The sequence below is a fragment of the Odocoileus virginianus genome, unplaced genomic scaffold, assembly GCF_023699985.2.
Source record: "Odocoileus virginianus isolate 20LAN1187 ecotype Illinois unplaced genomic scaffold, Ovbor_1.2 Unplaced_Contig_2, whole genome shotgun sequence".
NCBI classification, from domain to species: Eukaryota; Metazoa; Chordata; class Mammalia; order Artiodactyla; family Cervidae; genus Odocoileus; species Odocoileus virginianus.
In genome coordinates, this window is record NW_027224319.1 from 1168442 (window position 1) to 1184612 (window position 16171).

The following is a 16171-nucleotide window of genomic DNA, read 5'->3' on the forward strand; positions in this document are numbered from 1 at the left end:
ATGGTAAGGATGTGAGAATGATATTGACATTCTATCCCAAGGAGACTATCCCAAGAAAGTCATGTTCCTTCAACAGTTTTTTTTTTTTTTTTTTTTTTGAGGCCTCATATTGGAGAAGGCAATGGCACCCCACTCCAGTACTCTTGCCTGGAAAATCCCATGGATGGAGGAGCCTAGTAGGCTGCAGTCCATGGGGTCGCGAAGTCAGACATGACTGAGTGACTTCACTTTCACTTTCACTTTTATGCACTGGAGAAGGAAATGGCAACCCACTCCAGTGTTCTCGCCTGGAGAATCCCAGGGATGGGGTCACACAGAGTCGGACACGACTGAAGTGACTTAGCAGCAGCAGCATTGGCCAGGCTGCTAAATGCTGAGGCAAAGAATAAAACATAGCTCTTGCCTTGAAGGAGCTCACAGGCCACTGTAGACCCCACAGGTGTCAGGTCTACACAGAGTACTGATTCCAGCTCAAACAATCTGACTCTTAATGCTACAATCATAGAAGTTTTTTGTCAAATTAGAGCAAATCCCCAGAAGACATTCTACCACTGTTATCCATTCCTCTTCATTGACAATGAATGTCCCATTCAAAATCAAACCATCAAGTTAGCAAATCAACCAGTAAAATGCCAAAAATCCCAGAGCAACTGTTTCACATATTTATCAACAAACATTAGGGAAAACATTCAACTCATCTGTACTCATAGAAATATTTGATAAACTATTCAAAACTGCAGAAAAGTGAGGTGAATTTAGTTGATGGACTGCAAACTGGAAAAACCTTTTATAGGAAACAATACAGCAAAATCTACCAAAAGCTACATATATCATCATAATCTTTCTTTTTTTTAAGCAACACTCACAAGGCATAGCCCCAGGCCCCCAGGGGCATTCAAAGTGTCAGTGATCAATGTGTCCTGCCATTTGCATTAATTCTGGCAACCAGCTGTGTTTTACACTGAGATTTGAGCCAAGAGAGCCAATGCTGAGTCGTATTATCACAATATTCGATCAAACAATTTACATCCTGAAAAACGAAAATGCCTATGGCATTACTATGTAATAATGTTGAAAATTGGAAGTCAACACAGTTCTCTAATAGAAACATAACTGAATAATTTATGATACAACAGTTTTTAAAATATATATAATTATTAAGACTATGTAACAATATATAAAAATTATTTATAAGTAGAAAAACAAAATATGAAATTACAGCTAAATAACAATCACAATTCTGTAAAAATATGCTTGTATTTAGACAAATATTGGAAGAGAATATAAAAATGTAACAGCTGCTCTATTGCTATGGTGAAATTATGATAGAAACATGTTCTATTTAAAACTTCACTTAATTGTGTTGATATAATAATAAAGGATACTTTATTACACTGCTTGTTTAATTGACTACTTTCCCAAATAAACTATAAGCTTTGTGAAGACAGGACAATGTCACTTGTGTTCACCATTATAACACTAGTTCCTTACTTCATGAAAGAATTAATGAGATAAACAGGAAACCTCAAACTAATCCCCAAGAAGGGGTGAAGAAGTGGATAATTAAAAACGAAGACAAGGTGGAAATTCCCTGGTTGTCCAGCGGTTTGGGCTTCAAGTTTCACCGTGGGGAACCCAGGAAATCTAAGATCCCGAAAGCACGAGGTCAAAAACAAAAGGCTGGTCTCTATGCCTGTTTTTAAGCTCTAACTATGGGGAAAACCAAATCATCTCACTGAAGCATCTCTGGAAAGTCTCTCTTCCCTCAAGGCCACTGCCCAGACCTTTGCTGCTGAAGGGTCTAGAGAAAGGCAGAGGGTTCTGCTAAGTGGACACAGCAGCAGGATGTTGCGGATATTCAGGGAAAAGGCAGAGTCAGAAGGAGCTTCATATTCTTTGCCTCCAAATTCGCTGCTCTTGACTCGCAGAACCTTATGTATGACTCCAGCTGGAATTGAGGTGAGGAAGAGTGGGTGTAGCTCTGGCTAAGAAATAAATACCCAGGTACAAAAGGAAAATAAGAAGCTTTACAGGAATTGAGCTCTGGAGTGAACATTCTCTTTCCTGACAACTTAAAAGCAGTCTGAAATATACCAGAGGCACCAGAAGGACTCTAAGTCATCAGAGTATTATAAGCATTAACAAAAAACACGTAGGGAAAGGAGACAATCTTTAAGTTATTTTTCAACCAACCTACGCAGCACCTGTCACAGACCATACAGGCTCTTTTCAGCTTAGGCAATCTTTCATCTGTCCTTGGTGCTTTGAGGCAAGAGCATCGTTACTGACTAATGCAGAGCTCAGAAAGTTTAGCTGCATGGAGAAAGGGACACTGAGCAAGGAGAGAAGGGTGTGGAGAAAGAAGAATCTAGATTTTAGATACAGTGCTACTTGTTTCATGTTGTAACTTTAAATAAACCACACTCTCTCTGAGCACTGGTTTCCTAATCAAAATAGGCAACCATACCAACTTATCTCATACGGTTAAGGTGACAATTAAATGAGACGATACATGCAAGTTGAAGCATGTAATACGGTATAAATTTTTACTCAAATGCATGGCTTTATTACAGAATCCCAAGCGCTGCAACTCCCCTCCGGGGTGAACGTCACGGGCAGGTCAGGGGCTGCAGGACCTGACCTCACCCTCTCCGCCAAGTCACGACCGTTTCTTCTCTTAAAGAGTAGACTTTCCATGTGAGGGGGTGGCAATAAAGTGTGATTCTCGTTTTCCTCCTATCTTAACGCTAAAAATTGCACTGTTCATTACTTAGGGTTACAGAAGATTTTTCTATTTTCCAGCTCTTTCTATGAAAATGCAAAAACCTGTAAAAAGGGATTGTCAATAGCCACTGACAACTCATACTGAACAAAGATTAACTCAGCCTGCTGAAAATGAAAAGCTCAGAAATAAGGATGCCAACAACAACTTGGCCAGGAATCTATGGATTTCAAAGAGGTTCCTATCAGCAACCACCATTGTCTTCAACCTCCAAAATGTTTTAGTCGCTCAGTCATGTCCTACTCTTTGTGACCCATGGACTGTAGCCCGCCAGGCTCCTCTGTCCATGGGATTCTCCAGGCAGGAATACTGGAATGGGTTGCCATGCCCCCTCCAGGGGATCTTCCCGACCCAGGGATTGAACCCGGGTCTCCTGCATTGCAGGCAGATTCTTTACCATCTGAGCCACCAGGGAAGACCCAAATTTCCCCCCAATTTCCATATTTCAGCATCTAAACATCTCTCAGACTATTTTCTTACTGAAAAACAAGATCTCATTCCCAAATTTGTTTTAGAAAGTATGTTCACCTCTGGAATGGGTCCTAGGCCACAGGAGGCCATGGACAAAGAATGAAAGGCACTGGTGTAGAGGGAAGGCACAGAAAAGTGAAAAATCAATATTAACCACAGTTTCCACAGTTCTAATTAGAATCAGCAGCCCTGATACTTAGGAAAACACTATTTTTCCCCCTAAATGCTTACTCCTAATTAAATAGAAAAATTGCCCATGACAATACTTTGTGTGTGCTCTGTCACTCAGTTGTGTTCAACTGTTTCCACACCCATGGACTCTAATTCACCAGGCTCCTCTGTCCATGGGATTCTCCAGGCAAGAATGCTGGGGTGGGTTGCCATTTCCTTCTCTAGGGGACCTTCCTGACCCAGGGATCAAACCTATATCCTCCTGCACTGGCAAATGGATTCTTTACCACTGGCCACCTGGGAATCCCATGACAATACTTAGAAGGAAATTAAGTGTGGAATTCTTCCTCATATCTACTCTTAGGCCCACCTGTGGCTACAGTTTCACTATGTATATATTTAAATCTGTTGTGGATGTTACTGTTTGAAATCTGACCTCACAACGATCCTATGAAGAAAGCAGAGCAGGTTTTATGACTTCAGTTTTAAGGATGAAGAAACTGAGACTCAGAGAATAGCAGCTTGCTATCATTAAATTAAATCCAGACCTTCTGACTACAAATCTCCAAAGCTGTCCAGAACATCATGGTGCTTCTTGAGGTCTTTTGGCTCCAGCCTCGCCAGAGAAGATAAATGCCAGTTCCAATCTTCCTGTGACCATCTTTCATGGCACTGTTTCACTGTTTTTTGTGTGTCAAATATAACAGTTTCTGCAAGAGAACCCCAAGGTAGCACTAAAGGAAAATCATTAATCTAAATACTCATGGCAAACAAAGTTTAACAAATGGCTGGAATAACTAATAACATTGTTCATTTAAAACAAGTTTCTAACTAAATTAGTTAACCAGCTAGCTCTATGGCACCTGCAACTCAGTCTAGGAAGCCCATAGAAAAAATACACAAGATTCAAAGACAGAGACCTGGGTGGTAGTCCTGATTGTATCACTTCCTGGCTATTTGACCTTGGGTAACCTTCCCACCTTAATTCTTCCATAGGTAAATTAAAATAGCATTAATTATTGCCCCACAAATACTACCATGCACCCACGCTAAGTTGTATCCGACCAGCTCTTTGCAACCCCAAGGATGCTAACCCGTCAGGCTCCTCTGTCCATGGGATTCTCCAGGCAAGAATACTGGAGTGGGTTGCCATGCCCTCCTCCAGGGGAATCTTCCTGACCCAGGGATCAAACCTGTGTCTCTTACATCTCCTGCATTGGCAGGTGGGTTCTTTACCACTAGTGCTGTCTAGGAAGCCCAAAAACTACTGCATGGAGGATTAAATGAGAAAATGGATGTGACAGTCCTCAAAGTATAATTTCTACAACTGAGCCATCTCAAAAACTACTTACCCCAAGACTGTTTCAAAACATTAGTAATCAGTGTTTTCTCAACTATGTGCAATAAACTACTCCAACCAAAATGAAGGAATATTCATTTAGGTTTGTCCTATTTTTCAAAATTATTTTTAGTGTCATAGAAACCTGTCTACAAATGATTTTACTTGACTTGAAGGCTCCTATAAATACTCATATGTAAGCTGCTGCCTCAAAGCTGCTATGAAAATCTGCTTGTCATGATGGAACGTTTATTGAATATTTCCCAGGTCCTAGTCACATTAAGCATTTTTGAGAGTTTATGTCAACGGATTCTCACAAGAACCCTTTGAAATGTACTTTATTTCCTCTTTATAGTTGAAGAAACTGAAGTTCACAGAGAACAAGACATTGCTCAACATAAAACACATGTCTGTGACATTGAGGAAAAGAAATACCAACATGTTTGGTGCCAAGGAGAAATTTGGAACATTGTTATCTAGTGATTGCAGAACATAAGTCTTAAGAGTTGAACTACCTGGGTTCAAATCTCAAATTCACCATGAGTTTCCTCATTTGTAAAATTAGGTTAACAACAGTAATCTGTTTTATAACTTAGTAAATGAGTTAATACATCTACTTAGAACACCTTGGGATTTCCCTGCTGGTCCAGAGGTTAAGATTCTGTGCTCCCAATGCAGGGGGGCATGGGTTCAATGCCTGGTTGGGAAACTAAGATTCTGCGTGACCCACAGTGCAATCAGAAATAATAACTAAATAGCAGATGTGCATATGCTGCTGTTTAGTTGCTATGTCATGTCTGACTCTTTGCAACCCCACAGATTGTAGCCTGCCAGGCTCCTCTGTCCATGGGATTTCCCAGGCAAGAATACTGGAGTGGGTTGCCATTTCCTTCTCCAGGGGATCTTCCCAACCCAGGGATCGAACCCACATCTCCTGCATTGGCAGGTGGATTCTTTACCACTGAGCCACCTGGGAAGCCCCATATGTACACACACACACACACACACACACACACACACACACACCACCTCAAAAGCCCAAATACTACTGTATGGAGAATTAAATGAGACATGGATGTCACAGTCCTCGAAGTATAAAGTGTCTACAAATAAGCCATCTCAAAAACAACCTTCTGTATAAAAGAACCCCTATCACATTGTATACCCAATACATTAGATATTATTGTCATTTCTCCTGTCATCATTTCACCCCGCTTATCCAAACCTTCCTTCCTCTTTTCCCTCTCCTGAAACATGTATGCTGACTAGCCTAAAGTTCTCTTACACACATTTTACACATTACTGCTGTTGTAATTTTTCTTTCTCTTCCTTTTAACTGTAATGCCTCTCTCCTTCCTTATGAATATCTCACTCAGCCTTCAAAGCCTAGCTCAGACCTAGCCTTTCTGCAACATATTTTGTGACTTTACCAGACCACAGTGATTTCTTCCTTCTCTGAACAACTCTTTATACCATCAAACAATATAACCTTTAGAAATAAAATTACTAAAGGACTCTGAAGATAAATGATTTAGCTCTAATCCCTAATTTCTGAAATAGAAAAGGAGGCTTCAACAGTTAAACTGCCTGAAACAAAAGTGAAACAAAAAGTTACATGGCAGAGAGATGTGAATCCAGATATTTCAAATGTTTGCAATGATCTTTCCACTATACAATGCTAATTTTGTCTTCCCTAAGGTTCTGTACAAGTTCTCAAAAGTGAAAGCATGCATTATATAATTTATCTGACTCCAAGTTTTTCACTTATTTTGTAGTCTTCATGGAAACTAACACACTGGACTTATTAGCTCTTCGCTAACTGATTAGCAGATCAATCTTTCATTGCTTCCCTTTTCCCCAGGAGTTAAATGTTAGTAAACACAGGACTCTACAGAACTTAAATTCTCATCATCAGCTATGCCTCAGGATGAGATAGGACTGAAGAGGGAATTATATCCATAGGTGTGCCAAGAGGCACATCACAGGCACAACAGAAGACTCATTCTATATCACTAAAACTTGGAGGTATAAAAGAAAACACAGTCTTAAGCTGTGTTATTATTAATATTAGGGCCCCTCTAAGGATTCAAGCCCACAATAGAGAGAGGGCATTTCGTTTACTCCCACAAAGCCCAAGCCTCCTTCTGTAGGATTAAATCAGGCTCAAGTTACTTCATAAAGTTGGTAGGTCCCCTAAACGAGAACTAGATACACACGATGTCCTAGAAAGGGATTAAAGCTGGGCTTGGGAGGAGTGGAATGGAAGAAAGGTCTTAGACAGAAAGAAAAAAGAAAGACATCTTCAGGCCCAGGCTGAGACAGCAGAAGAGGCTGAGAGCATAATAGCTGTTCTCCGGAAAGGAAGGAAGAGCACGCATGGGGTGTTCATGCACATCAAAAAACGGCGAGCTGGAGAGCTGAATAGCTATTGAATATTTGGCAAGCAACTACTTTTATGAGCCTGTTTGTTCATCCTCATTAAGATAAAATGAGACAATGGTATGTGCAAACTGTGCAACACAGGGCACCCAGCAGGGATCAAGAAATAAATGCGGTTAGCCAACACTTCAACGTATGTATTCAAATGTTCTTCCATCTACAGGGAGACAGAAATTCAACCACAAGTGCCCACTACTGAGGAGGAAACGTACACAGTGGGCATTACAGGATCAATCCCTTTTTTGGGGGGCTACCACACGATAGCAATGCTGTAAGAAAGGAGTACTGAAAGGACAGTTCTTGAAGATGAACTTTTCATTCAAGGACATGTGAGCCATATACTGACCTAGGCCTCCTCTTTCAAAAGTTTGCAAAAGCATTACCATATAGAACAAATCACAGAGCCAAAGTCTTTGAAAGAAAAATGCACAAAAACTATAACATGGAACTAATGTTGTGCTGTAAAGGATCTTAGAGATCTGTTTCAGTGCTCTCATTTGACAGAGTTTAGAGAATCAAACTCCAAAGACACGACGTGGTTTAACTAAGAATACACAGTGGCACATGTTTTAAAATAATTTTTATTTATGTCTTTACTTGCTGTCCTGGGTCTTCGTTGGTGCCTGGGCCTTTCTCTAGTTGCATTGAGCGGGGGGCTCCTCTCTAGTTGCGGTGCACAGGATTCTCACTGTGGAGGCTTCTCTTGCTGCTGAGCACAGGCCCTAGGACTTCAGTCGTCGTGGCTTCCAGGCTCTGGAGCGGAGGCTCAGTGCTGCTCAGTCACTCAGTCGTGTCCTGACCCTTTGCGAATCCAAGGACTGTAGCCTGCCAGGCTCCTCTGTCCATGGGATTTCCCAGGCAGAAATACTGGAGTTGGGTGCCGTTTCCTTTTCCATCAGGCTCAATAGTGGCACATTTTTAACGAGTAGTGGTACAAACACTTCTAACCACAACATCATTCTTCTGTGTTCCTACAGTATCTTATGCATACTAATTACCATGCTATACTAAAATCCTATTTAAATGTCTGTCCTCTCCCCTTCTGGACTGGAAGATCTCAGTGGACAAGGCCTACGCCCAACTTAATCTTACACCCCCAGCACCTGGCTTATGTTTAGACGTTCAAGTGAACTGAACACATCCCAGTTAACTGTTTTGTAAATTTGAGGGGAAGGTATGAGATTCTGGGAAACTTGCTATTTTGGCCTCCATTCTGAACTTGGGTACAGAAAGACAGTAAACAGTCTGAGGCAGATAGGGACACTAAGGTAAAAATGTGTCCCTGGAAGCAAGGTCATCCTAATACCACAGTCCTATTAACTTTACTATACTGTTGGAGTTTGATGAGTAGGCTCTAAGAGTCTCCTTCAATCATTTTACAATGACCTTTGCTGAAACAACAATAACACAAATAAGATAGTGAAATTACTGGTGGAGATATAGTGCAATATTATGCTCATGTGGTTCCTTTTGAAGCATTCACAACTCCACAATAACTCTTTAAAAGAAGCAGACACAACAGAATTTTCACAGAGTAAAGGGGTTAAATTTAAGGAATCTACTGATAGAGTAACTAAAGAGTCAGAAGATGAGAATTCTGGTCTCCATTCTCTCACTAACTTCTTATTTGACCTTAGGCAAACCATTCCATTTCTCTGGGCTTAGAAGAAAGACTTAGAAGTTCTAGATCCTAGTTCTCGGTAAACTTGAACAAGCCACTTTGCCTCTTCAGATCCACATTTCCCTCATTTATAAAATAATCTGATGATATAACAGCTCTAACAACCTAGGATTCTAAGCTATAGGCTACTGTTGCTATGAACAATGAAATTCTATGGAATCGGTATGTTTGTATTAGAAACAGGATGTATTGATAAAACATTTGGCAGAGAGAAGCCTCAGACCTCACTTGAGCTTCCCACCCCAAGTTTCAATTCAAATATTTCTCTCGAACTACACATAAGCACTGGTCCAGGCTACTGTACTTTGAATTCCCCTATTCTTAATGAAATGCCCAAAGACTGACCAGAGAGGAATGGAAACACGTGCTTCCCAGACCATACATCAAGCTGGTCTCATGATGGTCTCCATCTTTTCTACTGGAGCACTTTGCTTATGCCATCCACTGTCTGGACTGAGCCAACTTGTCTCTTTTGATTTAAATTCTTTACAGCTCAGTTCAAATCTCACTATTTCTCTTCTAGCCCACATCCATCTCTCCCTCTTTCAAACATCCACAATACAACACACTGTTGTGGTAGAGATTAAATGATATTTGTAAAGAACATGGCACCACACATGACATATAGCAGTGGCTCAAAAAAGGATAGTAGTTGGTGCTTTACCACACTTTAGCACTAATCACATAACCTTTAATTCGGTGCATCCTAAATTTAATGTGCTTGTGAATCACCTGGAGATCTTATTCAAATGCAAATTATGATTCTGTAGGCGTCAAGTGGGACCTGATAATCTGTAGTTCAAAAAGCTCCTGCTTAAGAAGGGTTCTGTGCCCATCAGTCTTCAGACAAGTTCATTGCCTAACCATTGTCTATTTGTGCCTTTTAATTAATATTGCTGTGTATTAAAGAATAAGCAAGTCCTAATGCCCAAAGTATATTAAAAGTAGAGGTTGTGTGTGTGTGTGTGTGTATCTATATGTATATGTATATATAATGCATGTGTGTGAGTGTGTGTGTTAGTCGCTCAGTCGTGCACAACTCTGCAACTCCAGAGACTGTAGACTGCAAGGCTTCTCTGTCCGTGGGATTCTCTAGGCAAGAATACTGGAGTGGGTTGCCATTTCCTTCTCCAGGGGATCCTCCTGACCCAGGGATCAAACCCATGTCTCTATGTCTCCTGCATTGGCAGGCGGGTTCTTTACCATCTGAGCCATCAGGGAAGCCTGTATAATGTATAATATATATATTTTAGAAAATTTATGAATTTTTGCCTAGCTAAAAAATTTATGACATTTTGATTCCACTTGTTTGACTTAGTATGAATAGAATGCTAGATTTCTAGTTTATATTCACTCAAAACTTTGATATAGTTCTATGTATTTTGGCATCTAGTATTACTGATAAAAATAGAGAAAATTTATTATTTTAGTGATTGAAAAAAAATTCAAATAAGGCTTTGAAACTTCTAATCCAATTCTGAGAATATAAAGAAATACTATGTTAAAAAAAAAAAAACAGGAAATTAACATGTGATACAGTATTATTAACTAAAGTACAGATTTTGTTCAAATTTCACAAAATTTTATGCTAGTGTCCATTATTTGTTTTCATACCTTATTCAAGACTCCACATTGTATTTAATTGCATTGAGCAGCTTCAGCTGCATGCAACAAATTCTGATAAATTCTCTTTTCATTTTTATTCTGTTACAAATATTTTCTAATTTTCCTTGTTATGGCTTCTTAGATACACCCATCATTTAAAAGTGGACATTTAATTTCCAAATACATGGGATTTTGTTTAAAGTATCTTTAATACTAATTTCTCATTTTGATATTAATTTCTCATTTAACTCCTTTATTCTCTGCAATTACCCTGGTTTTTTTTTTCAGTTTTTTATTGAGACATTTGATGGCTAAGTTGAAGATCTTTCTTGGTAAATGTCACATTGCACTTGAAAATATGTGGATTATTTTCAAATATCTTTTGATATTGATTTCTAACATAATTCCATAGTGATAAGAGAACAGACTCTGTATGATTTCAATACCTTTAGACCATGAAATTTTTGCACCTTGTTTTATATCCCTGGATATGTTCCAGTGTCTCCTAGTTTACAGTCTATGGGAACTTACATAGAAATTGTAGTTCCTACAAATTCTGTTGTTGTGTAAAAGTTGTACACATCAAATTATGTTGAATTGGTTCATAGTACTTTTCAGGTCTACTATATCCTTCTATTTATCTATATATTCAGTCTATTAATTTTTGAGTGTTTGATATTGAAACTTCAACTAAAATCTTAATTTATCTACTTAAAAAAATAATTGTAATACATAGTAGAACTATATGTAACCTTGTTCTGTATTTTCCAAGTCTCCTGTAAATGTTATCATACTTTCATAATTAAAAAAATTAAAAACAACAACAAAGACAAAAGTAGAGGTAATAAAATGATCCCTTAATAAATTTTTAAAAAAAGAAAGAAAAGCTCCTGTTGATGCCAATTCTGTTGATCCAAGGACCATAGTTCTAATAGGAGGGGAAGTTTCTGGAAACTTTTTAAAACGTATTTATCTTGTCTATTCACCCAGACAGAAAGATCTTAGAAGAGAGATACTATGTCTCATTTTTTTTTAGCATATATACTCTATACAGAGGTGTTCAATAAACATCTGTGGATTTACCAATCAGCAGTCTCTAGATACTCCCTAGAACATCTATACCATTCTGATTTTCAAACATTAAGACATTTGAAGTCGAAAAAGCACTTGGTCACTGGAATTAGGCTCACAGGAACAGAGGCAGGGAAGAATCTGAGAGAAAACTTACCTCATAACCAGTGAGAATATAAAACACAGAAAAAACAATATATACAAATGGATGCTTGTTCCTTGTTTAAGCACAAAGGTCATTAAAATGCAATCTTAACTGGACTTCAAATTCAGGTACAAACTGTGAAAGAAGACACGCATTTTCAGGCGTATGTGTGTGTGTGTGTGTGTGTGTATACAAACACAATATACATTATTATATATTAATACAGCTATTATTATATAATAGTAGTTTCTTGAAATAAAATTATTATTATATATAATAATTATAGCAATAATTAACTAAAAAGGTATATAATGAGCTTGATATCACTTTTTAGTGGAATAGAAACATTTTTCAATGATTTTTTAATGTGCAATTAATCTCAAGGCCTCAGGCACCCAATGAAAACACATATCAAGCCCCCCCTCCAAAAAAGAGAAACACCCTCCAATTTTCCCATCAACCTGGTTAGTGATAAGATCCCCAAATTCCATTGCCCACAATTATGCTACAGAAATTCAAAAGAATCAGCTGTGTATCAGGGCTGCCTATTCTAAGCCCCCCTTTAGATTTCCAATTATTGAAATACTTGTTAAAACTCCATAATTCAAATAGGACCAAAATTCTTAAATTTTACTGGGAGGTTATACTTTGACTTCCTATTCAAGCACCAAGAAAACAGTATCAGGCATGTATGACACCTGCTCACAGAATACTATGTAGGTAGCTTAAACTGTGAGACAAATTTACTAAAATCAACCTTTAGAACAAAAAACACCTTTTAAAGTTACTGAGCTTGTCATAAACAGACATCTGCTTCTTAACTCATAGAAACTTTTCAATAAAACCACTCAGCAATATTTAACTGAGATGTTTTTAACAAACATAGACACCTTAAAAGAAGACAGACTCTGCAAGTCTGAGAACTACTGTTAAGCACAGAAACACAGAAGCACAGAACTGGTGTCAGGCACTAGACTCAAACTGGGTTTATGAGTTTTAATAAATCAACATTATTACTTCAGAGAAAACCTTTGGGAGTCAGTCCATAGGAAAATGGCCTCTATTACTTTCATCAGAAGTCTAGTCTCCAGGGCAAGGTAAATTTTGTGGTTCATGCCAGGCAGGTAGTCTTCCTAGGAGAGTTTCAAATCTCAAGCCACTGAAGCAGTTATAAACACATACCCATACAAATGAGTATCTTCCTACCTGTGGGTACCTAACCGGTAATTAGACCCAAAACAAATGCCTTCAACAGGGTAGGAGAGCAGAAGCATGTACAGGAGGATCAGATTCTTGCATAAAAAATGAAGCAGTGATTTCATTCTCATTTCTCCCTGCCTTTTCCTGGCCTTTCTTCAAGACTCATCCTTTGTGAAGCTTTCTCCAATAACTTTAACTCTCACTAATCATTACATCTATTGAATGTCTGAAACACTAGTCTCAACTAATTATTCTAGATTCCTTTTTGTTAACTGTTTTGTTTTCGTTTTGTCTCTCAAATTAGAGTCTGAGTTCCCTGTGAGGTGGGTACACTGCCTAGCCCCTAGAGGGAGCTAATAATATTACTAATAATAAAATAATAATAATAGGAGGTAATATAATGGAGTGGCAATAATGGAGTCAAATAGGCCTATAGTCCTACCATTTGAATGTGAACACATTACTTACTTTCTCTAAGCCTCAATTTGGTGGTAAAAATTTGACAAGAGATCTGTTCGAACAACTAGTACAGGGTTTGTCATATAACAATGCTCAAAAAGCTTAGTTACCTTTCCTTCCCACTTATTAAGCACTTGTTGATTTTGAACTGAGTTAGAGTAGTTCTCCTAGGGGACTGCCAATGGCGCCGTCTTACACTCTCTTACCTTTCCTATTACACTCTTCCCCGTGCCTCTGTCATCTCCTTTAGATTTTCTACTCTGCTGTCCTAAGAAGAAGCCAGCTACACGAGCCCCCCCCAAGTGACTATTCAGAAGGTCGTATCTACAGGCCAGCAGGAGGGCATCTCCACATCTACATCTCACTTTCATCACCCCCACGCCAGCAATCTCTCCCTGTAGGTCTCCCAGTAAGAAAATGGTAGAGAAAACCAGAGAAGCAGTCAGAAGAGGAAATGGAGATAAACAGCTCCGTGGTCCCTCTGTGCCTGCCTCTTGGGAGGAAAGACTCAGGTCTAGTCTCCAACTCCAACTCTAGCGAGGAAAGGAAAAACCACCAACAAACAAGCCAGAAAAACAAACAAACAAACAAAACCCTTTCCATGGTCCAGAAGAAAAAGCAGCCCCTTTCTCTCACTTTTTCATTTCTTCAAGACCCTCACCAGTCACTTTCACTATACCTCCTACCCCAACCATGCGCCCCTGGGTCAATTTCCTCCTCCATAAATTAGAACCTCTTTTAACCAATTTGTCTTAAACGGACTTCATTCATGCTTTTATCAACTAGAGGTCACATATTCCCCCAACCTTCACCATTCCAAGTTGGAATATCCCTTTTTAAAAAAAGGAAAGAAAAAAAGAAGACGAAAAAATTTAAGTTCCCCATCTACTGCACTAAGGCAGATCTTTTTTCATTTGTGATCCTTTAATGATCCAGAATATTTTACCTCAGTCATCATCCTTTCGACTGGAAAAAGCCACTATCACTTCCACCCCAAAACACATACCCCCTTCCAAAAACGATTTTATTAATCCACATATCCCGACCCCCCCCTCACACATATACACTTGGGGCTGCACAAAATACAAGAATCGTACTATTCTTAAACGACTACTTCCCCATGCTGTACAGGTCCGTGTACACCTGGGCTCCCACATCTGTGATCTGGTCAACCTTGATGTCAATACTGACATCAGCCTTCAACCGACCAGGTGAAAAAAATACCTTTGCCCTCTCCACCTCACCTCCCCGCCCCTCAAAATACCTATTTTAATTCCTGACTGCCCCCCACCCCACCCCCCAGCCTCATAAAGCAGAACCCATTTTATTGGCCTTAAATGTCCCTCCGGGGCTTTGGGACCCTTTTCACCTCAGCTTTTTATGTCTAGAGGCAGAAAAGTCTGTCCCCTCAGCCACCCCTCAGAAAGAGAGAGAGAAAAAAAAAAAAAAAAAACTACTTCTTACGACTCTTCTCTACTGGATAAAGTAGCTCCAGCATATTATGAGGGATTTGAGTCAACTGAGGGGCTGTTTTACCTCAGACTTCACCTTTCGAGGCTGATCAGTGCCTCCCCCGCCCCCTACACAAGCGCGCTCGCAGGACCTCTCCTCACCGCGGGACCCCAGACCCTGGTTTTCGTCGCTGTGACACCTCCCTGGGCCCCGGAGCCGCTTCCGCGCGGCCCCCGCGCCCCCAGCCCCCAGCCCCCAGCCCCCGGCGGCAGCGGCGGCGGCCGGGCACCTACCAGTCGGTGTGCGGCTCGTCGACGACCAGCAGCACCTTGGCCTTCCTGGCGGCGGCGGGCGCGGGCGCGGGCGCGTCCACCAGGCCGGCCGAGGCTGCGGTCTGCTTCACCGCCTGAGACAGCGAACTGAAGAAGCTGCTGCCCACCGACGGCGCCGGGGCCGGCTGCGGCGCGGGCTGAGGCGCGGGCGCCTGGGCGGGCGGCGGCCTCCGCTCCGGGCCGGGTGAGGCGGCTGGGGGCGCCGACGAGGCCGAGGCCGCGCCCGGGCCGGGGGGCGGCGGCGGTGGCTGTTGGGGCTCCGGCCGCTGCAGGTCGGTCATGTAGCCATTGGGCAGGTTGGCGATGAAGCTGCTGTCCGACAGCCGGCGCCGCAGGAAGTTCATCATCTGGCTGAGAGGCTGGGGGCGCGCGGGGCGGCGGGGCCGGGCGGCGCAGAGGGCGAGACGCAGGCGGCGGCGAGGGGCTGAGGCGGGTGAGGCGGCTGAGGTGGCTGAGGTGGCCCAAGCTCAGTCCGCTGCGCGCGAGCCCAGCAGACAGCCGCGGAGGACTGGGCCGGGCGGGCGGGGCGGCGCGGCGCGAGGCTCAGCGCCAGGAAGCGGGCGGGGCCGGGGGCGGGGCCATGGATCGCCCCGCCCCTCTCCGCAGAGCCGGCACCGCCCCCGACTCGCCGCCAATGCCGCGGGCTAGGAGCCTCGGGTCTGCGGGGTTTGGGGACTTGGAGTCTGCGGGGTCTGGAGACTCGAGGTCTGCGGAATGCGAGGGCTCCTGCGACCTGGGCGCGGCTCTGTGGGGAGGGCGTGGAAGCCAGTCCTGCTCCCCAAGAAGTGGGTAAGGGGAGCCGAGAACCCCTACCCCTTTTTTGACTGGGGGAGAAAAGAACCGTGTCCCACCCGAGATGGAGGCCAGGGAAACTGTCCCCATTGGGACCGAAGAGAAATGTCAGCTTCCCCACTCTGAGGTGAGAGAGGAGCCATTCCTCTCTCGCGCGCGGACACGCGCGCACACACACACACACACACACACACAGGCGGGAATGAGAAAGAAAAGAACTACCTCCCTTCCC

The 16171-nt window shown here is 41.8% G+C and overlaps 1 protein-coding gene across 1 annotated transcript in view; it reads right to left on the reverse strand.

The window, feature by feature from the left end:
* Positions 1-15683, reverse strand: part of SYN2 (synapsin II) — a 150533-nt gene extending 134850 nt beyond the window's left edge. The window contains exon 1 of the mRNA XM_070463319.1: positions 15109-15683. Within this exon, the coding sequence (XP_070319420.1) occupies positions 15109-15494 (386 nt within the window). The 5' untranslated portion in view covers positions 15495-15683. The remainder of the gene's footprint in view (positions 1-15108) is intronic.
* Positions 15684-16171: the final 488 nt, after the last annotated feature.